We start from the raw sequence: 25,649 nt of genomic DNA on the forward strand, positions 1-25,649 counted from the left end.
CATGACGAAATGAAGTTGTCTAAACTTTAGTGAACTCGTAACCTATTCTGTCAAAATCATGATATTTATCTTATTTAAAACCCTTTGGTATGTTGAAGTTTTATTTTGATAAGTAGTTGCTTGAAACGAAATTATTTTAATTAAGTATTTAATTTGAAATACCAGGGTAAATGCAGTTTAACTAAAATCTCACGTTCTAATTGAAATTTTAAGCATTTTAAATATCGTTTGCTCAAAAAAATTCTTTTTTTCAAACTTTAAAGAACAGCTTTATAAAATAGACATTTTAAGGTTTAATTTGGTTACATTGTATGGTTACATTTAATGATATAAGACTACTACACTGTAAAAAAATGTTCATTTGAATTACATTACGATACAAACTACGGATACCCAGGGTGCAGGTACATTCCAACTGTAAAATCTACTTTTACCGGAATATGTTTAAAAAAAATCTGATACACTGTAATTTTCAGTAATAACTACAGTAAAATTACTGAATTACACTAATTAAAGGAATATGACTTAAAAATTGTGGGATAATATCTTACGGTAAAAATAGATTTTACTGTAAGATGGATTTTACGGATGATGCATCACCAGAAGGGGCGGTACTTTATACCATGATTTGATCCGGAATTTTTTGCAGTGTATTTTGTCATTATCAAGAGTAATTTTTATCAGAATTTCCTTAATATTCACTACTGAAAAATATTTCCTTAAGGAGACTAACCGAAATAAAGTTTTTAGAATCGTAAACTCATACCATATTCTGACAAAAACGTGGAACTTTTCTAGTTAAATTAGTTCGGTTACATTTTAGTTCAATAAGTAACAGTTTGATTTGAATTGTTTTATTTAATTATTTGATCGCAAACTCCAATTTTAGTTTTTAGTATTTCTGAAGTACAAAAATCCCTATTGGAAATTTGAGAATTCAAAGTGACGTTCGGTAAAAAAAAATTTTTTTTTAATATTTATTTATTTAAAAAAAAAAGGCATAAAGCATTTCTTGCCTTATTATATGTCGTGTTTACATAAAGGAAAAATATAATTTCTTAACTTGCGAAACCTTCAAAACTAGAATTCTAAGTGCATTTATTGCATCGTTTACTAAAAAAAATGTGTTCTATTTCTCATTTTAAGAAATAAAAAATAAAAAAATGTTAAAAAAAAGCAGTTTTTGTCCGACAACTTGTTACCTGCCAGCTAGGATATGAATCATATACTGTTCTTGTTACGTTGCTTCTGAAAATGAAAAAAAAAATGTATGTCAAAACTGACGTTCTTAATAAAACTCGTAACATCTCCAAAACATAAAATTTATTTCATTAAAATCCTCTACTGTATGACATATTTTAGCAAATATTTCAACTTAAATTATCTTAATTAAATAATTTTTTTAAAATACATCTGTCGTTTCAACATAAATTGTTTTATTAATATATAACTTAATTAAAATCTCAAATGACGTAGCTTATCAACTGAACTCTCAAATATTTATATTAATTCAAAGTTTTTTAATTTACGTTTGTTCAAATAATGTACTTTTCCTTAACTTTTAAAAAAAACATTTTTAAAGAACGAGAGATTAAAAAATGACATTTTTCAGTTAATATACGCAGTTACCTTCGGTTCGTATAAAATACCAATTCAATTTCTAATGTTAACTATTTTAAAAACTAGTAATCTTACCAAAATTTGAACAAATTGTAAAGCTAATTAAATTTATCGTATGATAAAAAATACCGAAAATAGAGATCAAATATTGGCAAAAAAATTTCAATTTTTATTTAAATAATACTAAGACACTATAAAAACGGATGGGGCCTATTTGACCCCGTTCGTTTTTTCTTGCGCTGATTTGCAAAAAATAATTTGCTGAAAGTGTAGAATATCTCAAACTTTTTTTAATCTGATCTAATTTAAGTGCCCATTAAACCATTCATGCCTTAGTCTTTTAGAACCATATATCTAGAACCATATATATGGACCATATAACTAGAATAACTTATGGGTCAGATTGGTCCCACAGGTATTTTTAATAGTTATCCCATAACCCAAGGTAGTATAGGGTATAAGGCACCCTTTGGTATAAATAAGGTTCCTCAATTTCATTAAAAAAAGTATTTCAACGTATTAATAATTATTATTTTTAGAGAAAAGGAAACTCAATTATCTATCTAAGAAATTAATGTATACAAATAATTGAAAAGCAAGTGTTCATTTCAAATATATCGTTTTTCATATCAATTGAAATACCATAGTCATGATCAAGTCTATAATAATACAATAATAATTAAATACCGTAGACGATGATAAAGTCTATAATTTGTATATAAAATTAACTATGATTATAATTTAAAATTTTGGTTGTCTAACTGATTTACACGCAAACAATCTGGAAAGGACCAAACTGGTACCTTCAGTCTTGCTAGATATGTAGCAATGTTCAGTCTTTCTAGGTATGCAGCAATGTTCAGTCTTTCTAGGTATGTAGCAAATGTTCAGTCTTTCTAGGTATGTAGCAATGTTCAGTCTTTCTAGATATGTAACAATGTTCAGTCTTGCTAGGTATGTAGCAATATTCAGTCTTTCTAGGTATATAGTAATGTTCAGTCTTTCTAGGTATATAGCAAGTGGCTGGGTGGCGCAGTTGGTTTGTCGTCGGCCTTCTGAGCCCAAGTCTGCGGGTTCGATCCCTTGCCCAGACACCGGATTTTCGGGATGCAGAAAATCCTCAGCGGCCATGTCGTATGATAACGCGGCATGTAAAAGATCCCTGGAGTGTCTTATTGGCTCTTGGAATTTCCGGCAAAATTAAATTCCTAGTGCACTGTAGCATCCAAATAGAGTCTCGGTGCTGCCATCTAGTGTGGCAGAAACTAGACGTCCAAATAAACATGACCAACGGTATCTCACCCATTGTGGTGGTCCTGAAAGAGTGGATACCACCTATGGAGAACGCACTAGATCTGCTCATCGGCAAGACCGATTGTGTAGCTCATTGGAAATAAAAAAAAATAAAAAAAGGTATATAGCAATGTTCAGTCTTTCGAATGTTAAATTTTGTGAAAACCACATAAACTTCCTTTGAAACCATAACACGAAATTTTTATTAGCACTAACATTCTTTGTATGTTTACCAATAAATATTTAATACAATCCCTAAAGAGCTTTTAGTAAATACACAAAAGAAAAAAACCTTGTGACGATACCAAGAAACCTTCAACAAATTCTGAAACTCCGGTTGATTGAAATCAACAGAATAATACTGTGCTAATTCAATGCAAAATCCTGTTAACAATATGCAGAAAAAATTCATTCTACTTTTGGAAATGAAAGGTGAAGGAGGGAGAAAGTTATAAATGGCGCTGTTAGAGTTGAAGCAGTTTATCATGCAGTAAAACTAACAAGAACATTTTGTAGCTCAGGTTACAAGTAATTTTCAAGTGACTGATGTGAAGCCTGTAAAGCTAAGCAATTTCTAGCAGGTAGGTAGGTACTTAAATTGCTTCGCACTAGAGCTACACAATGGGTTATTGGCGAAGCTCTGAGAAACATCCCTGAGGATGATCCGAAGACATGCCATCAAAATTTTGATCCTCTGCAGAGGCTCCCCCGCTTCGGAAGCTCGACGGCCTGCACGCGAAGCCGAGCACTTTACGGTAGAATAGTTTAACGAGGACCGATACAGCAGGCTGATTTTGATCAGCCTGCGCAGGTCCCCACGCAGACTGATCAAAGTGGTCACCCACCTGCTTTCGTTGGTCTACTGGAAACCATGTCATTACGATCATAATTTCTAGTAAATGTATGCAAACTTTTGTACTGCGTATTTATGACTTATCTATATTTTCTGAATTCATTATTAAGAAAATGCAGTTAAGTTATAAATTAAAGAAAAATATGAGAATGCAGGCATTGTAATGAGTTATTGACTCGCAGTTTGCTTTCCTATCCTAGGTTCATCCTAGGTTCCCTTTTAAAGGTTCCTTTTTTTCTTCTTTTCTTCTTATTTTTTTTTTTTGTTCAATGAGTTCTAGCAGATATCAAAACCTGCTTTAATCACGATCGTGTAATTGCTAAACTTACGCCAGTACTTCTGATTTAATTTTGACTAAATCGTATTTTCTTAATAAAGAATTATTAAATTATAACTTAGTTTGAAATTTAAAAATGCTTGCTTTGTTGAATTTTAATTTTTGCTGTCAAAATATCCGTTGAGTCTGTAATTATTTTTCATTCAACGAGCTCATGCGGAAAGCAAGAGTTGCTTTAATTACGATTGTGTGATTGAACGAAACAATTTACGTCAGAACTGCCTATCTCTATTTAAATTAACTACATTTATTTAACACGACGTACTAAATTAAAGTGGTCAAAACTTTAGTAAAGTCGTAATATGCTCTGTCAAAAGAATGGAATTTATCTCATTAATATTCTCTAGTAAAATGACATCTCAGTTTGATAAGTAATTGCTTGAATTCAAACTATTTCAATTAATAATTTTTTAAATCTGAGAATATAATTTCTGGTCTTATGGAATTTATAAAAAACTGAGAGAAAATCAGAAAAAGTAAAATATGATCTGCGTTTTTTTTTTTTTTCTTCCTCAGCTGGAGGAATATTGGTTAGAAGAGAGAATTTTTGAGAAATTATGTAATATTTTTTTTGTTGCTTAAATTCTAAATAAACTTTCGGAATTTAAATAATTTGGAGGTCTAATATTGATTTTCGAACCTAATCCTGAAATCGAGAGTCCAATTTAATTTTTTAAGCATAATTCTAAAACTTGAAATATCTAATATTAAATGTAAACTATCTAATATTAAATGTAATATTAACTAGAACAAATGAAAATTTCGAATCCTTTGTGTTAATTTCGCTTTTCTGGTGTTCTTTACGAATATGTTCCACTTAGTGCAGCTTTCGCGCTTACATCCAAACCATAGGAGCCGTGGTAGCTCATGCCATTGAGGTAATTGCCATGCCATAATCATGCCATTGCTCGTCTCCCATTGAGGTAACTGAGGTTCAAATCTGAGCGATGGCCAGAAGACCATGATCTTTGGCCAAAAGTCAAAAATGAAATTTTCAACTAAAATATTTGTAGGTAGTTTTAATATAGCCCAAATTAAGTATTAATAATCATTCCAAACATTATAATTTACTTTTTGGACTGACGAGAGTACAATGCAATGAAAAATACGTTTCAAAAATTTTTTCTTGAAGTAACTTCTAATTTTTTATTTCAGAAATATCTATAGAAAATTCACCTTACTGTTACATTTTTATCAGAGTAATTAGTCTGAAATTATCGTACAATTTTACAATTTGTTGGATTAGTTTATACTCTTGACAAACTTATAGTTTATATCTCATCATTTGACATTTTACAATGTTTGAATGACTTTCGAAACTTAGTTCCAAAACGCTCCACGACGTAATTAGCTAAGCTTTTTGTTGTTATCTTTGATGTTTCTTCTTTCGAAAAAACCTGCCCCATTTTACCCATATTGCAAAGGTGGACTAAATATACCGAAAAACAAAAATTATGTTTTGTTTTCATGCTTTCGCTTTATTTTGTAATATTACTTCGGAAATATAATTTGCTCTTCATTTTTAATATAAAATTAATATATTTTCATTGCTATATTTAATTATTTAAGCGTACTACATTATTTTTTTAATTTTTGCTCGCCATATTTCAGCCGCCATTTTGATTTTTGGGGTACTTTTAGTGTATTTCAAAATTTCAACTATGAATTCAACTTACCTGCACATAAAAAACCCCAAATTTTGAAACAAATTTTATCAAAATACTAATTTTGGCCACAAAACCTTGGATGCTGGCCCACTGTGCGATGGTTGGTCGATACGAATTCTGCTCTCAGCTCCCACCGGCTGCATTCCTAACATAAAATACCCTCCTCGGCAGACCAATCATTGATTTGAATCTGCTTGCCATCGGGCTACCCAATGGAGATTTCCGTAATCTTCCTCTCAATGCAATGAAAATGAGAGTTGGTTCTGTCAAGAAGTGAGAAATCTGATTCCCAAGCAAGTGGATGACCCATTGTCTGAGAGTCAGGTAGGTTACGGAGACAGAAGGACACTCTTTTGGTAGGTACGGAGAGAAATGAACATAGATGTGTCTGGTAGGGGGGAAAAACTCTCTCTCTGTTGATATGGGTGGAAAAAATCAAAACATTGTGTTCCTATATTAAAATATTTCTGTGTGCATATAGCCGTAAATGATAACTCAGAATACAATGAAAATTTTTCATAATTAACATCCTTAAAATCATTGAGTCTGGACTTCTAACGAATCTAACCAAGCAAACCACCAACATTTCACATCCTAAACGAAAGCTAATTTGTCTCAATAATTAATCCAGGCGTTCTCTTGTCTTCGGAATTAGGTTCAAAATAATAAGGTTTTAGAGTTGAACATGGATAAACTAAAAACGAATAATGGGTTGGATGTTCAATGCCAGTCTATAAATTAATGAACAAGATTAAAGCATTATTCTGGAAGATGGAATCGAAATCACTAAAATTTATTTCAATTGATTTTAATTGACTAGTGGGTTGCTCCCCCTGCTCGCTAACGCTCGACAACCCCCGAAAATTGCTACGCAATCTTATATGGTTCGCTTCGCCAACCAAGCTCGCTTCGCTCGCTACTAACTTAGTTACATTGCAAATGCACAAAATTCTAAGAATTCAAAACAATCATTCAAATCCATATAAAAACTTTTTTTTAAAAAATATTACATCTTTTTAGTAATAACTAAGTCATTAAAATAAATTTGAATTCAAATAAATGACATGTAATTCGTTAAGCCTATTAGAAATGTGTTATAGTATAATTCGTGATATAAATCAAGTAATAATTCGTGATATAAATTCGTAATATATAAATTCGTAAAAAAAAAGCGCTTACCACAAAATACTAAAATAGAGATCTATCGACAAAGACTACTCACTTCTGCCTAGCTTAATACTATGAGATTGCCGCAGCTGATGCTCTCTGATTATTTCCGTTTCCGTTTTTAAAAGCGCTATATGTTGAGCCACCTCAGCTAGATTTGGCATGTGACATTTTTAGCAGCAATCATTGGTCGATTCACCGTGTAAGAGAAAGAGTAACGTAAACAAAACAAAGCAAACGTTGCCACCGGCGGAAAAGAAATACAGCAAAAATTTGGGAGCCACGTAAGAGAATTATACATATTAGATTTTTAACTTGCCTAACAACGTGTCAAATTTTGGTAATACAATCAAATTATGATAAATAACTGTATAAACAATTTCCATTTTCGGCATTTTACAACACGTGTTTGAGTGTTGTGCAAAATTATGGCGTTGTCTACTATATAATAATATAAGAATTAGTTTAATATCAATCAGTTGCAGTCCATTTGTATAAATTGCTATTATTATCAAAACATTTGCCCAAATCCCTTCTAAACTACTCAGCATCACCACACTTAGAATGCTCGAAAATTAGGATCGAACATTGTCCGAAAGTGATGCTGCTAATTGCTGATAATAGTTGAGTATTTGATTCCAAAACTATTGTAGGGAACAGTTACTAATTCTGAAGCCCTTTTGTGGATCCCGTAATCTTGAAAGATTAGTTTCTATTAGCTGATTTTTAATGATTTGTTTTCCTTCGCAATTTCATAAGGAACGACTAACAAATAGTTAAAACGTCTAACAATTAACTACAACTCGTGGAATATTTATCAGAACAGAGCAATGCGGGTAAAGGAAAGAATTTTATGCTACATTGCACATGTTTATGAACCTTCTTGACATTTATACAAAAGGCATTATTATCAAGACATTTTATACAAAATGAATAGGAATTGGTCAACAAAAAGATATTTAAACTAGTGTATTGCAAAAATTTTAAACATTTAAAGCAATGTTAGGCAATTTGATTACGCTTAGCACAAACTAAAGAGAGATTTTAAATAATTATTTCCCAGGAACTGTTTTATCGAATAGAATCTGAAGATAGGTAGACGCAAAATGTTACGTAATTAACAGATATAAAATGCCTTGCAGTTTAACGTGACGTGAGAGAATTCAGAATACAATTAAAATGAAGAAATTTTGAAATTATTTAAATATTGAAACTGCTTGTTTTTTAGATTTCCTCTCTCTCCCCTATTTTTTGGAATAAAAAATCCGAATTCTTTTAAAAAAATTTACAAAAGAAAAAAATATTCTTTTTGCTTTATATCTATCTCAACTTAAACCATTAGGAATTAAGTGTGCCCTCCAAATCATGATGATTGTCATCTAGTTGTTAAAAATATGATGGCTACGTCAAAAGTTAGTCATAGCATTCCAGCTTAGTTAACAGTTAGCTATAATACAGTTGGATATATTAGTATAATCTCAAAGAATTATATCAATAATGAACCAAAATATAGTGCAAATCAAGGCCTCTATTAGCAAATATTGTTATACGAAAAAAATGCTTACGGCTTACTTTCGTTTCCCAGAAATATTATTTAATAATTACTTTAATAATTATTTATTATCAAAGAACAAAATATGTAAAATGTTGTAAAGATGTGTACACGTTTCTTGTTGTTAACTTAAAATTAACTGAGATCTTGGTAAGTATCTAATTAACTTGGAAATTAACCTTGTCTTTCTAAATAGTTGCGATTTCTCTAAAAAATCGGGATCAACAAAGCTTGAATGAAAAACTGAAATTTAAGTAACAATTTGAACAGAAATAGAACTTTTTTCTGGATAAATTATTAAAATTTATAACAGGAAGTTCACATTAGATAAGAGTACGTTTGGCACACAGGCTCAATTGACACACTAAATTGACACAAAGGCACCCCTCTGTTTTTCTTTTGCATACACCTTTTGAGAATACTGGCTTATTTGCTGACAGAAAAGAGCATCCCTGGAAAATGGGGAACGCATTCTATACAATATCCAACAAGTGGTTCTTCTGCTGCACACTCCTCCTTCCATCTTTAGTAAAACTTTTACTTAGAGAATTTTAACCATAAAAAAAACTAACCTAAGAATATATAATCACTAAAAAAATAACCTATAAGATTACTTCTAAGGCAAACAATATTTTTATTTTATAGCCGTCGTTGAACAGTCAACCCAATTTGTGGATTTACGACTACTAATGTTCAACTACGTAGCCTTGTAATCTTGAACCGAATCCACAAGACAAGTAAACTCCTGGATTAAGTATTGGGAGAAATTTGCCTTTGTGGAGGACTTTTGGTGGAACTAACCAGCATTTGCGTTACATGTAGAAGAAGACCACTAGAGCCTCCCACGGTTAGCCTGACAGCAAAAGGACTCTAATCCATAATCCGTCTACCACTGAGGATATTTCACGTCGTCACTATGATCGGTGCAAGCAGAATGCGGATTCATATCGACCAGTCTTCACGGGATTCGAACCAGTTCACCTCATTGGAAGGCGAACTCTCTCTCCCCTGAGCCATCGCGACATTAATCAAAACGATGCAGTTCCGTAATGTATTTTATTAAATTTTTACAAATTAGATCACAAGCATTGTTTTTTATTGCAAAACTGAAGCTGTACTCCATGTTATTATTATTCGGTATTTTCAGAATTGACATAAAGAACATTGACTGTTGTTGAATAAACCTTGATCAACAGTCATGAATAGCAATGACGAACTCACAAAAGTCATAAAAATAAAATATTATTCGATGAAGAGGATGTTTTCAAAGGAGGACAAAGGCAATAAGTCTGTTTTCGCAGTATTTTTTGTTTGTACGTCATCACTGTGCTCGGTGCAAGCCGGATGCGGAAATCGTATCGCCCGGCCCTCGAAGGGATTCGAACCCGGTTCACGTCATTGGAAGGTGAACGCTCTATCCCCTGAGCCATCACGGCTCCAAGCAAACAATATCTTAACGATGGAGGAAATAATTTTCAGAAGATTAAATCTGGGTCACGCTCAGAGCTCCCCTTACCTGTCGCTCCGGGCTATCGCCTGCCTAGCCCGACCCTGACTGTACTTATCAGAAAAATGAATTATATAAAGATATTGTTCTGAAATATCCTTCATAAAGATCTATTGTTCCGAGGAATGTACCAAAAGATTGTAATGCTCTGAAATTTGTCGCGTAACAGACTCTACTATTCTGAAGATTGTACGATAAAATTGTATTATTTTGTTTTGTTTTGTATTATACTGTTAAATTTTCACTATTAAAGACTACTGTTCCTAAAACTGTAGCATAAAATTTAATAATTTTAAATTATCCTTAAAACACTATACTATTCTGAAAACTATGCAGTAAGATTTTACCATAGAAAACAATATAATATATTATTCTAAAGAGAGTACTATAAGAATATTTTGTTCTAAGAACACTTCAATCGAATTTGTAACTTAAGAATGTCGCAAATCTTCTAAAAAATTTAATATGGTATAACTTTTTCGCTAAAGAAGAGAATGGTGTTCCTGTCTTAAAGCTTTTCAGAATAATTTCAACAATTTAATTTAAGTAAAATTAAAGCGAAAGTTTTTTGTTTCCCTCGTAATTTAAACTTTCTTTATAACTACTTAAATGAGACAAAGACATGCTATTCACATTAATCTCTTAAGTTTTGCATGAGACAACGCCCTAAATGCAAAACTCATTAAATCTCTAAACATGAAAGTGTTTTAAATTATCAGAATAATTTATTCGCGTGTTAATGTACAACAGATAAGCTTTATTTTAACAATTGGATAACATCCTTGCATTCATTTTCTGAAGGTCAAGTTTTTCAGTAAATGTCAAGGTCAAATACTAGGTATTAATTTTGAATTTTTAGCTTAACAGTGACACTGAGAGAAATTTCTCTAAAAAATGGTAAAATAATAGTTTATTTACTAACATTCAATCAAAACAGTTAAATTTACCATTAAAAAAAGACAGTATTCAAACTGTTTACCGTGAAAAAATCGGTTACTGACTGTTTTCACCTAATACGGTTAAAAAACCATAATTTTATCAGTGCCAACTAGAATAATCTGGATGTGTAAAATCAATAGTTCGATTTTCCAAAACTTGTTATTCTTGTAATAAAGCAATCATTCAATTATTATTTATGTACCATCTTTAACATAATTTAAGAAAAATTTTAACCATCATCTTCAAAACTATAAGATAATCTCACATGTCATTGTCAAACTATGAAAAAATTATGATAATAAATAATCATGAATACAAATAATCATGACTGTAAAAATAAAAATCTATAGTTGATAATCCCTATCACTTCAAGCATTCATTATTAATGATTACTAGCAATCATGATCATAAGCATTTTTATAAATAATAAAAAACCATAATTGTTCAGTACATGACTAATTATAATTATGATAAGAATTAATCGTGATTGCAAGTACAAGTAGGGGAGAGTGGGGTCAATTGTAACACTTTTTACTTAACTATTTTTAACTAACAAAAAATCCAATATATTATTAGTACTAATTGACAGACGAGTAAAGTAGACTATCCTCTACTAGAAAAAAAAAAAAATACCTGATTTTAAATATTATTATATTAGTTATTAACAATTTTTGACAGTCGTGCACTTGTTACAATTGTCCCCACTTACGGGGTCAATTGTAACAGTTCATAAATTCAACTAAAACATAGTTAATTATACATATTATCATAGTTGTGATATATTTTTTTATTGATCAAAATAGTAGTGATATTTTAGGAGTAAAAATAATAATGAGCAGAGACCTAAAGGGTTAAACTTTTAACTTTAAGGGGTTAAAAATTTTAATTTATGCTGTGAAAGGTGACAAATAAAATAATGCACATGCAACATAATATAAATGATATAGGAAACTATTGGTGGTTCTTAAAGAGTTAAGTAATGGTTTGTAAACATAAGATTATTTATTTTCAGCTGTTACAATCGTCCCTTTACTTATTGTTACAATTGTCCCCAAGACGCCATTTCAGCTTCATTTGTTAAAAACAATGCTAGTTAATTAGCAAAACTAATCTTTTTTTTATTGAAATGTTAATTAAAGTGTCCACTTACATATTCGGTTACTAATTTTTATTTGTTTAAACAAAATTACTTTGTTACAATATAATATTCTAATACCAAAAAAAGTACTTGCGTGGCGTGAAAATATCTTTTGTGATGTAACTCTTTCAAAAGTACATAAAAATGGTTGCCATCAGGGGTGTACATGTAGATTTATTAAATACACCTTGTGCGCCACCTAGGAACCAAATCTAGAACCCGACACTCGAAATTTTTGCTCTGTTGTAATCGTATCCTGTTACAATTGACCCCACTCTCCCAACACCTCCTAGAAAAGAGTAGGTATCTGCACGGGTTACCATAAATATCCTTTAGTAGTCCAAACGTAATGACATCTTTCTTATTTTTCATCCACTGCGCAGTAAACTTCGTCACATCGGACTACTAAATTGATCCGTGCTGAGGCCTTCAGACTTCTAGGAGGTGTTGACTCTCCCCTACCCATAATAAAAGGAACACGATTATGACTACCAGTACTCACATCCTAACGATAAGTAATCATGATACTTGAAGTCGGTGCAACTAAAATATCAAATTTTGTTATTCTAGTAGCAAAACATCCATTAAATTATCATTTCAACAACCTATAACATTTATTTTAACAGAATTTGACGCATGCTTGACAATTCCTGTTACTTTGAAAAACTTTTAAATCTGAAGTAGCTATACATCTATCTTCACTATGACAAGAAACTCTCTCGTGTCATTGTCTCAAAGGGATGATCAGAGCCCGAATTTATTATGATGGATTATGTTGGCTCAACCTCCCTTGTAAGCTCGAAATTCGAGATCCAGAATTTTTTTTTCCTAAATTTTCTTCTCCTTTCTTGTTGAGGATAAAGTGTTAATCAAATGATAACATAAGCAAGAATTTCCTTTTTTTTAATCTTTTCTAAAAAGTACTTAGGGATTTAAAGGGAAAGAAAAACATAGTTAAGGGGTTCGTAAAATAATATTCCAGATAAAGTGACACTTTGAAAAATGATGAGTTCTTTGAACTTTTCGTATAAATAATCTAATAAATGGGCATGTCAAAATATATTTTGCGAAATTACTTTAGGACTGAGGGTGTAGATACTGATAAAATTTATATTAAAACCTTTTTTATACATACCGATAGAATGAGGAATATAAAAATCAACCAACTGAATTTTTTTGGGTTATTTTATGCACGAAATTGACAACCATCAATTGTTAAATTTTCAATCATCCCCTTATCTTGCTATTTCGTGGACGAAACAAAGAAAAAACGATATCATCCTGAATAAATTTAGTTTTAACAATCGGGATTTCGCGAACCAAGATTCAATCTTAATGGTTCAAAAGAGTGATCAAAAATATGCTAATTAATCAATACAGAACATGTTTTTGGTTGAAAAAGACATACTTTTTAAACTTTTTTTTCTTTCTAACGACAGGTACTGAACTTTTTATTTTACTCGGAAGATGCCGGAGGTGTTGCTCATTTAACGTTACTTAAACTTTTATTTCTTAAGAACAATTTGAGAGATTTCATTCTCATTTCGTATTTTGTTATTTAAAATTTCATTCAACAGAAAAATTTGTGTGCCTTAAACAGCAAAAGCAAATTCTGGGAAATTACCCATGCTGTATGGTACAGAAATGTTTGGTTAAAAACATAATTCTGGTATTAAAATACACATAAATGGATTCATAACATTCACGTCTGTCTGATTCTTGGAACAAACAATTAGGAGTAAAGATAGAATTACTAGAGACACGTCCAAGTTTCCCCAGTCAATCAAATCGGTTTTAATGTTTTACGTGCTGCCTACTTAAGTACTGATTCATAAAATTTCAAAACCTTTTTTTTCTTACTCGATAATGCATTTCACTCCCTTTATTTCACAAATACAGGACTTTCGTTACATAATTCCTTCAAATACAAGGCATTAAGATTCAAATTAACTTTCGTTAATTTGAGTTAAAGCTAATTCTAATACACATAAATGATTCAAAATTTCATATGAAATGCTCTTAAAATGTTGGAAAAGTCTGTAGTAGTAGTTTGCAACTCTGTAAATAACTCGCTTCAAAAAAGTGCTTTGCAAATCCTATGTGTATACTTNATCTAATTTATTTCTTTTATTGGAAACAAAATTATCCGTTTGAAAATATCGCCTCGCAAAATAACATTTAGTAAGCACCTGCAAACTTTCTAACCGGAACTAGAGCAGGCATACAACTCGAGATTGTTATTGTTTACATTTCTACTGAAAACACCATTCATATTCACGCCTGTCTGATTCTCTGGCCAAACAATTAGGAGTAAAGATGGGATTACTAGAAACACATCCAAGTTTCTCCAGTCAATCAAATCGGTTTTAATGTTTTCCGTGATGCCAACGTAAGTACTGATTCATTAAATTTCAAAACATTTTTTTTTCGTACTCGATAATTCATTTCACTCCCTTCAAATACATGACTGCCAACTTTCGTTAATTTTATTTAAAGCTAATTCCAATACATATAAATGATTCAAAAGTTCATAGGAAATGCTCTTAAAATGTTGGAAAAGTTGCCCAAAATTCTGATAATTTTAGTTTTTAAATGCCAATCACTTTATAAAAGAAAGTTTGTAAAAAGCGTAGTAGTTTGCAGCTCTGTAAATAACTCTTCAAAAAAGTGCTTTGCAAACCCTATGTGTATACTTTTATGAATTCATCTTCGGAAAGGATACTAAAACTATACACTAAAAATGATTTTTATAGCTGTTTATATAATTTACACATGCATTTTTTTAATGAAGAATTTTCTCTTTTCCTTTTAAAGCAAAGTTTAATTAATTTATTGGATAGCATGAAATGGAAAATTTCTATGTTATAAGGAACTCCAACATTTATTTCTTTTTACTTAAACCTTATTTCAAGTAAAATATGAAGTTTACATGTGAAGCAGATATCTTTCAAAAATTGATTTTAGTTTTCTTGAACAATGTCTGGGGGGATATCCCACGAAGATACGTCACAGATGTTTCAATATTTAATATTAAACTCTCGTTTTTCATTCAAAATTTTCCTCAAAAGTTTCTTCTTTTTCAAGGATTTTCACTTATTAAAATGTATATGAAATGCTAGATTATTTTTTGATTACTTGTTATGTATTAAAAGCACATTCATCAAAAACTTATTAATTTGTGCTATTATTCATCTTCGACTGAGCCAATTTTATTGTCGTATGTGAGTATAAATTTTTATTTTAGTTCATTGATGTTGTTTAAAGTTCGCTAGACAGAGAAAATAAAAATTTCTAAAAAAAGGAAGAAAAAAACAAGATTTTAGCTCCTTAAACTCAAACAAAGTAGCTTTCATTTAAACTTTGTATGCTTTTTTTATAAATTTTTTTTTATATAGCTGTCGTTGAACAGCCGACCCAATTTTTTAGTTAAACTCAACAAAGTAACTTTCACTTAAACTTTGTATGCTTTTATTATATATATTTTTTAATATAACCGTCGTTTAACAGCCGTCCCAATTTCTGGATTAAAAGCAATAAAGTAGCTTTCACTTAAACTTTGTATTAATTGAAACAAATTAATTGAAACAAACTTTTTTTTCGTGTTTTTTAAAGAAGATGTTTTGGGTTTGTTTCAGTTACAATGGGGTTGGACCTTTGCAGCCTATTGACGGTATGATGTGTTCTGAGCAGTACATTACTATTCTGGGTAAAAAATTTGTTCCAGAGTTGAAGAAATGATACCCTGATGGAACAGGGATTTTTCAGCATGATTTAGCTCCTTGCCATACGTCCAAAATTGTCAAGAAATTCATGTCTGAGAATCAAATTGAGACATTCTGTAAATTGTTTTAGNAACTCTGTAAATAACTCGCTTCAAAAAAGTGCTTTGCAAATCCTATGTGTATACTTTTATGAGTTCATTTTCGGAAAGGATACTAAAACTATACATTAAAAAATATCTTTACAGCAGTTTATATAATTTACACATGCATTTTTTTAATAAAGAATTTCCTCTTTTTCTTTTAAAGCTAAGTTTAATTAATTTATTGGATAGCATGAAATGGAAAATTTCGATGCTATGTGTAAAAGTCTGTAGTAGTAGTTTGCAACTCTGTAAATAACTCGCTTCAAAAAAGTGCTTTGCAAATCCTATGTGTATACTTTTATGAGTTCATTTTCGGAAAGGATACTAAGACTATACATTAAAAAATATCTTTACAGCAGTTTATATAATTTACACATGCATTTTTTTTAATAAAGAATTTCTTCTTTTTCTTTTAAAGCAAAGTTTAATTAATTTATTAGATAGCATGAAATGGAAAATTTCGATGTTATAAGGAACTCCAACATTTATTTCTTTTTACTTAAACCTTATTTCAAGTAAAGTATGAAGTCTACATGTAAAACAGATATCTTTCAAAAATTGATTTTAGTTTTCTTGAACAAAGTCTGGGGGATATCCCATGAAGATAAGTCACAGATGTTTCAATATTTAATATTAAACTCTCGTTTTTCATTCAAAATTTTCCTCAAAAGTTTCTTCTTTTTCAAAGATTTTCACTTATTAAAATGCATATAAAATTTTAGATTATTTTTTGATTACTAGTTATGTATTAAAAACACATTTATCAAAAATTTATTAATTTGTGCTATTATTCATCTTCGATTGTGCCAATTTTATTGTCGTATGTGAGTATAAATTTTCATTTTAGTTCATTGATGCTGTTTAAAGTTCGCTAGACAGAGAAAATAAAAAATTTAAAAAAAAAGAAAAGAAAAAAACAAGATTTTAGCTCCTTAAACTCAAACAAAGTAGCTTTCATTTAAACTTTGTATGCTTTTTTATAAAAAATTTTTTATATAACTGTCGTTGAACAGCCGACCCAATTTTTGGATTAAACTCAACAAAGTAGCTTTCTCTTAAACTTTGCATGCTTTTTTTTATATATATATTTCTTAATATAACCGTCGCTGAACAGCCGACCCAATTTTTGGATTAAAATCAATAAAGTAGCTTTCAATTAAACTTTGTATGCATTTTTTTTAATATAACCGTCGTTGAACAGCCGACCCAATTTTGGGATTAAACTCAACAAAGTAGCTTTCACTTAAACTTTGTATGCATTTTTTTTTATATAACCGTCGTTGAACAGCAGACCCAATTTTTGGATTTACAAATATTAATGTTCAGCTACGTAGCCTTGTAATTTCGAACCCAATCCAGAAGACAAGGGAACTCCTGGATCAAGTATTAGGAGAAACTTGCCTTCGTGGAGGACTTTTCGATGGAACTAACCCGCATTTGCGTTACATGGAGAGAAACACCACGAAAAATTCCCACGGTTAGCCTGAAGGCAAGGAGACTCCAACCCATAATCCGTCTACCAATGAGGATGTTTCACGTCAGCACTGTGGTCGGTGCAAGCCGAATTCTGAATTCGTATCGACTGGGATTCGAACCCGATTCACCTCATTGGAAGGCGAACGCTCTATCCTCTGAGCCATCGCCAAATGTACAACGACGGTTATAAAATAAAATATTTGTAGTGACGCTTACATGTTGGAGAAAGTTTGTACACACAGTAATTTTTAAATAATTTGCTTTCTTATTACTTTCATATTATTCAATAATTGTCACCCTGTATCACTCAAAATGTCTTACATGGAGGAAAGTTTATCCGCATATATATTATCTTGAAATTTTCTTGTCTTATTGGTGACATTCAAATTCATAGGCTGCGGGGTAGCTTGTACAGAACTGTTAATAGAATTGTTTTCGGCACTAGTTGTAAAACTATGTAAAATTAGATAACGTTATATATTTTCTGTGTTGGACGAATTCGGACTCACGTCCCCTGCAGCTATGTGATCTATTACTCGTTCGACTATGTACGATTTTCATCGTTCCTCCCTCCACCTAACACTAATGTTGGTTAGTTACACTTACAACATCCAAAAGAAAATCAGATTTGTCTCAATGCTTGATATAAGGGTTCATTTGTCGTCTGAGTCGGGCTCAAAATTGAGTCGAACATTTGTTGCAGCATCCGGGATAAAGCGTTTATACTTTATCCAGGAGTTTCCTCGTCTTCTGTATTGCAGGGGTAATTGTGAGCCCAACTTAAAAATCCTTCAAAATTTCTTGAGTAAAATCATTAGTTACGCATTTCAAAAAATTAATGTCTTTATAAATTTAAATCATTGATATTTTCACGACATGAAATTCTAAGTAAATTATATGCAGCATAATTTAAATTAATAATTATGTATAAGTTTACTTTTATCTCTAATCACATTTATTATTCTACCAGGAAAAATATTTACAAATGAAAGAGATCCCGAGAATAAATTCTAGTTCTAATATTTTTAAATAAAATATACAAGAATTTTAATACATAAATGTGATCGATGATTTCTTAAAACTCTTGGACATTGGATTTCCGGATCGCAGTTAGCGAGAAATCCTGAAATCCGGAATTTTTCCGAAGCATAATATATATATATATAAATGAGAGAAAGAGAATTGAAATCAAGCAATAAAATCGGTACTTATCATTTTTTTTCATCAAAATTCTTCGAGCTTAAGCTCCGATTTCCTTAGTTTCATGACCTTGAAAGAGAAATTGGATAATATTAATATCAATATTTCACACATCAAAATAGCAAGCATATAATCTATAGGAGATAGCAATCAGCAAGCGGCACGAAGGGACTGTATATATGCTGTTTAACCGAGCGGTTGTGAAAAAATCAAAAACGTTCAATGTTACTTACTAAATTAGAAATACAGTATTTATTTCTTTTGTTTTTTTATTTCTGTGTAGAATATGAAAAAAGTAATTAAATTGCTTTGAACTATTCTTATTATAGTGTTACAGTTCTTCGGATNTATATATAAATGGAAGGTTACGTGGTTTATTCTTCGTAATCAAATATATATTCAGCAGCTTTTTCTCACCGATTATGAAATTATAATGAAACGATGATATTTAAAAAAATAAAAACTTAATCTTACCTGTAGGTCTTGGATGAGGTAATCTCATACGTCCCATGGGATTTCGAACATGAACATATGAAGGCATGGTTGTAAAGTCCGGTTGCGAATGAGATCCGTTAATGCTGTTGATACGATCAAGATCGTTTAACAGAGTGCTCATCTCTTTCTAACAGCACTTTTTGAGCTTCTCGTACCACATTCTGGAAGAGGCGGATTTCTTTGAGACTCACTTTACGAACGCTTTCGTCTTTAAAAATCGAGTACAGGCCATCTTTGTACACATTAGTTCAGTTTATATAGAATTGGAGCTCAAGTCACTAGCACTTTTAAGAACCATCGATTAAATTGTGTAAAATGCAATTATTTGAATTGAGGTGATGTTCGTAATCTTTCAAGAATAATCATGAGTCATTAATAAATGTACATTTTCTGGGATAAAGGTGGCTTTAAATGTATAACGATGTATATGAACATGGTATATCGAAATAAATTACTTGAAATGTATTATTTGAAAAAAAAACATAATTTTAATTCTATAGCAGCACCATTCTCGTGAAGTTCAAACATTTAGCACATGTTGATAAAAATTAGTTCAGCATCAATAAACTCTCAAAGTATTCAGCATATGAATTAGTTTCATAACTACTTCGCGTCGTTTTTATTTCCAGATGGGTTTTTCATTTTCATAAATTTATCTTCTGAAATGATGAATTGTTTTTTAGGAAAACGTAAATTATTCACAGATTCTGTTACTCGGCTCGGCTCATTAGGAGAAATATTTTCAAAGCAAGTGGTGAATCTGAAAAATAAAAAAGATATGTGTGTTAAAACTATCGGGGTTAAAACTATTGAAAAATCAATTATTATTAATTGCAGAAAGTTAATGTTATCTATTTCACCCTATAACTACTTTCAGCTGCTATGACAGAATAAGTTCTTTGTCTGTAATCTAAAATGACTGCTTTGTACAATTTTGTACTATTTCATTATTTATTGTCATTTATAACTGGAAAAAAATATCGAAAACATACTTTGACCTTTTAAAAAAGTATCATAATTACGCTCATTAATTTGATCAATTGATAAGTATAATAATCATATTTAACAAACAGTAGACGACCATAATTTTCATATTTTATGAACATTTATTGAGCATTTAGTGACATATTTAATGACGCATTTAATAAACACTTGATTAGTGTAGTAGTTATATTTATTGAACATGATATTCGTATAATAGTCATAAAGAGCACTTGATGAGTATAATAATCATATTTAATGAACATTTCTTCAACATTTAACATATTTAATGAACACTTGATGAGTATAATAGTCATATTTAATGTTCATTTGCTGAACATTTAGTGACACATTTAATGAAACCTTCATGTTTGTAATAGTTACGTTTATTGAACGTAAGATGCGTATAATAGCATATTTAATAAACTCTTGATGAGTGTAATAGTCATACTTAATGAACATTTACTGAAATATATAACGAATACTTGATGAGTGTAATAGTCATATTTAATGAACATTTACTAAACATTTAGTGACATATTTAACGAATACTTGATGAGTGTAATAGTCTATTTAATGAACACTTGGCTAGTTCATGATAGTTATATTCAAAGGAAATTTTAGGTTCTATAATTTTTTGGAATTCTCGTTGATTCTATGTTTTTTTGTTCATTATTTTTAACTATCTCGAATGATAAGTCGGTATGACTTTATATTGTTTCAATACTTCATAACTTGTAAAAATTATAGAATTTGAGCATCTAAAAATATATTGTAGGACAATTGATAAGTATAGCAGCTATATTTAAAGAAAAATTCAACCACCTTTAACCTTTTTATTAGGTTTTGTATCTTTATCTGCAAAGAATGTCGACTAACTTTTATTATTTAAGAATGTATATGTTGTGAGGATAATTTCAAGAATATAATAAAGCTATACAATTAAAAAAAATTTATTCTTGCTTTATAAATATTACTTGTAATTTTCTTAAAATAAAATCTCTATAATCATTCATTACATGTCCCATACACACTAAGGATTAAGTGATTTCACAGTAAATTAAAAATTACCCAAAGGATAATGTATTTCATCAATAAAATGCTTTAGCATTCGCTTAGCTCATTAATTATTCACAACACAATAATTTGCATCATAATTCTCCCAATTGTATAGAAAATATATTAATGGTTCATGATTAAAGTAAAATACACAAACAAAAAAAACTTTCCTTACTGTCTAAAATGATAAAATAACTACGTTTAACGTACAAGAAAAATTCAAAAAATTATCTAAAAAATTAAAAACATATTTTTGGCCTCATGGAATATTTAACTTGTTTTCCTATCTAAGTACTTTACTTTGGTTATGTACTCATTACAGATTCGGGCAAAAGCCTTTAAATAAAATAAATAAGATTCAACAGCCATTTAATTTTAATTTTGTTCACGTTTAAAACTTCTACAACAGTTAAAAAAATCACTGTATACTGCTTTTCTGTAGAATTATTTCATAGAAATATTTTAAAAGGTTTTAAGAAACTTTTGGTAAAACTCTCTACGGGATTTTAATAAAGCTTTAATGTAAAAAAAAAAATATTTCAGATTTCCGTTCAAAGAAAAATTTAGTATTGAATTTTAGTTTCCTTTTATCCACTAATTGAAAAATTGTTTAGAAGATAAATTCGTAAGAGAATTATGTAATTTTCTTTCTCCTTAAAACGTTTCGATTAAAGACGAGCAGTTTTATTGAAAAAATTTCACAAGAAAAGTCTTTTTATATTTGCTAATAATAAACTATTGTTTGAACGCAATCTTTTACTGAATTGTATTCTTTTTTAAACATATATATTTCAATTTTTTAAGAAAATTAATGTTTCTTAATTGCTTAGTCTTTCAGTTTATAAAATTCATAGTTCGTATAACTTCCACAAGGGAGACAAAATGCATAACAGCAAATGGTTTTTACTCGCAGTTGCGAAAGAATATTTCGTAAGATAACACATTTTTACTTTAACTTTGAAATAATAAATTGCTAATGTTTATATTAAAATAAGATTTTTTACATGAATTTTTTTTTAAAAAATAAATTTGAAATATTCTTCAACAAAAAAATCTATTTCAGTTCATTGACTGACATATAGACCATTTTAATTTTATATTAATATCTATTACTTGTCATACTTTAACGTAATGAAATTAGTAACTGAAATGTAATATATTGTTTGATATATACAATTATAAACATGATATATATATTTTTTCCAATGCCCGCCTGGGGAATGACCTACGCCATACAGGCATCCAAAAGGCAGATTTGTTGGCCACTCTTTCAGGGGCACCATATTAGGTGGGCCAACGTTACTCCCACAGTAAGAACATACAGTACAGAGAAGGAAAGAACATCCATGCCTTGTCCGGGATTCGAACCCAGAACCTTTCTGATGCAGAGGCAGTTCCCTAACCCCAACACAAACCGGTCGGCACATGATATATATAATTATATATATAAAATTACTTAAAATTATATAAAATTATATATAATTATAAACACAAATAAATGCTATACAATGCAACATTGAAAGATTCAAAGAATCTTGGAAGTTTTTTTTATTTTTATGGATAAGTTTTACCGAATTTCAAAAGCTTTACCATAGAGAATTTTGAAATTTCTCTCAATGAAATATTTCTGTTCGATCTTAACTTCTAAAGAGTACTTATTTTTTAGTTTTAATCTTTCAACAAATTGCAGATTTTTTAACTAAGTTTTTCTAATTATTTACAGCCAGCTAATGTTTATAAGTACTACACGTACTTATCATTTAGATACATACCAGCAGATAATTTTCACTCTCAAAAACGAAAAAAGTATCCAATGCTTAATGCAGTGATTCTCAACCTGTGGGGCGCGCCCCCCTAGGGGGGCGCGAGCACACTATCGAGGGGTGGCGCGAGAATATTCAAGAGAAAATATTATTTTTAAAAAAATGATTAACTGTATGAAAGGAAAGCGCACAAACACATAGAAAACAAAATACATTTCGACATATTTAATAACTTATTAAATTGAAATAACTTATTGAATCAAAACTTAAGGTAGGGAGCCAAAAATGGCTTTGCTTTGAGGATTTTTCCTAATTTTCTGGTTAAGTCTGTGTGGCTGAAATTTTTTTTGTAACATCTTACACCTATCTCTAATATATATCACGTATACTTTTAATTGTAAAATAAAATTTCATTTATTTTATAGTACAATTTCAAAATTGTAGCTTCTGCGCCTAAGGTTTCCCACAGGTTCCAAAGGTGAGCCATATATTGAAATCACTTTTTCACTTACTCAAATTATCCTTAGAAAAAACATTTAGACTGGCAAACGTCTTTTAAAAAGGCACTTTAAGTGTCTTGTTGGTAGGAACAAGTTTCCCGATTTTGAAAAAGATATTTGTTTTTTCAGAGTGTATAATTTGTTTATTGATTTTACATTGATAGTTCTTGTGTGAAGTCACTAGCGATTCTTTTAATCTTTATTACTGAGTTAATTTTTTCAAAAGGATTAACTAACAAGAATTAAATAACCATACTAGAGTTAACTAACCTAACCCATAACTAGTATAAAAATACCCATATTTACAAGAAAATACCAGAATCGACCACAAAAACACTCATAATTACCAGAAAAATAAAAAAATACCTGAAAAATTACTTTGAAATGCAAACAATACAAAAAACTTGTAACAAAATATCGCAATTTCTGCTAAAATGCAGAGAACGTCAAAATATTATAAAAGTTTAAAAAATACCAAAGTTCCATATTTGCTTAAAATGAAATAAATCAATTGGCATTCAATTCAATCATTCCTCTTTGAGAAATAATATGCTACGTAATGATTTATAATGAACTCTTTTATAGATTTCACGTTTGTTTCCGAAGGTGGCCCCTGTGTCCCCAAGATGGCACCGGTGTCGGGCCACCTTGGGAACATGCATATGGTCACCATTTGCATGACTTAAAACTATTAATCTGATAGATTAATTGGAATTAAAGTAATGTGGTTAAAGAAAAAGAAATAAACTTTCAAAGTTCTAAGAATTTGAACACATATAAATTACAATATCTTCTCACCCGAAAATTAGAACAACTGCAAATATGATTCAAAATAAATTTAATTTTACTTCGGGGGATGGGCTACGTTAGGAGCACTGACCACCTTTGGCTTACCCACCTTACTTAATCAAAGCATACTAAATTTAAAAAAGAAATTAAAAATTTTTAGTGACTTCCTTGGGCCCAAAGAGCGGAAAAGATTCTTTATCTCAGGGTTCTAATTTTTATATAATTTGCAATCGTTACAACCATAGTTAACACAATATTAAAACCAGGGACGCATTTCTTTTGATGCCAAAGCTTCTCTGTGGATCATGCAATGTGTACAGACGCATGGAGGCGATTTTTTACAAGTTTACAAGTGCTTGTATACTTTTGAACCTTCCGGATATTGAACGAGCACCATCGGTGCATATTCCGATGCAATTTTTGCATTCTATGCTTGCCTCATTCATAACTTCTTTTGAAATAGAAAATAATGCTAGCGCTGTTGTTTTGAGTTCTATTGATTTGCAGAAAAGTAGTTTTACTATTTACATATTATCACAAAATCAAACATAGACAATTAAATGAGCATCTTTATTGTGCTTCATCAAACTGTATTGAAAACATTTTGTCACGCAACATCGAGAAAAGCTGACACTACATTTTCAGCAGTGTCACCAATTCGAGGAGAAACAGTATCGTTTGAAAGAGGACGGTAATTCTTTTGAAAAATTAACTCCAAACATAGTTTCTGCAATCTCAATTGCTGTTGGCTTTTACTTTACTTTTGTTTTGGCAGTTAGTTAAAAATATTTTAAAGACAGAATTCAAAATACTCAATATACATTATTGTTGTATACATTTTACTGTAAGTGGGGGGCGCGATGAAAATTATGATTGAAAACCGGGCCGCGAATACTGAAAGGTTGAGAACCGCTGGCTTAATGGATTTCACATTGAGAAAAAAAATGGTCAAAGCTACCAGAGTATGGTAAAATTTACCGTGTTTTTTTTCTCTTGGTACCAAAAAGCTCATTAGTTTTTACTGAAATACTTTGGTATTGATTTGGGTCACATTAACAATAAAAAACGATTTTATAATAAGCAATCAAATTTAGTAAATGTAATAAAATTTCTTGATACCTTAGAGCGGGGCATAAAAACCATTTATTCGGTTTAATTTACTATTCAGTTTTGCATTTTTTACTAAATAACCGGTAATAAGAACCATAATTTTGAAGACCAGAATTTCCACCAAACCGACACATTATAAACGGAAATTACTAAATAATGGTCCTGATACCGTATATTTTTAGTTTCATTAACCAGAATAATGCCTTTTTTTTACCAAAAATGTCATTAGAATTCAGTTTGGTAACTTTACCAGAATATTTTTCTCTGCTGCTCGCTTAAATGTTTAAAAAGTAAATTAATGAGGCTAATGCTAAATAAAAATTTTATATATATATATA

General features: G+C 30.3%; 1 protein-coding gene across 1 annotated transcript in view; it reads right to left on the reverse strand.

The window, feature by feature from the left end:
• The window catches only part of LOC107454237 (uncharacterized), a 164,026-nt gene that overhangs the window by 79,201 nt on the left and 59,176 nt on the right, over positions 1–25,649 (reverse strand). The window contains exon 2 of the mRNA XM_043043231.2: positions 19,089–19,869. Coding sequence (XP_042899165.1) covers positions 19,089–19,230 — 142 coding nt within the window. The 5' untranslated portion in view covers positions 19,231–19,869. The remainder of the gene's footprint in view (positions 1–19,088; positions 19,870–25,649) is intronic.

Source organism: Parasteatoda tepidariorum, chromosome 8 (assembly GCF_043381705.1).
Source record: "Parasteatoda tepidariorum isolate YZ-2023 chromosome 8, CAS_Ptep_4.0, whole genome shotgun sequence".
Classification (NCBI taxonomy): domain Eukaryota; kingdom Metazoa; phylum Arthropoda; class Arachnida; order Araneae; family Theridiidae; genus Parasteatoda; species Parasteatoda tepidariorum.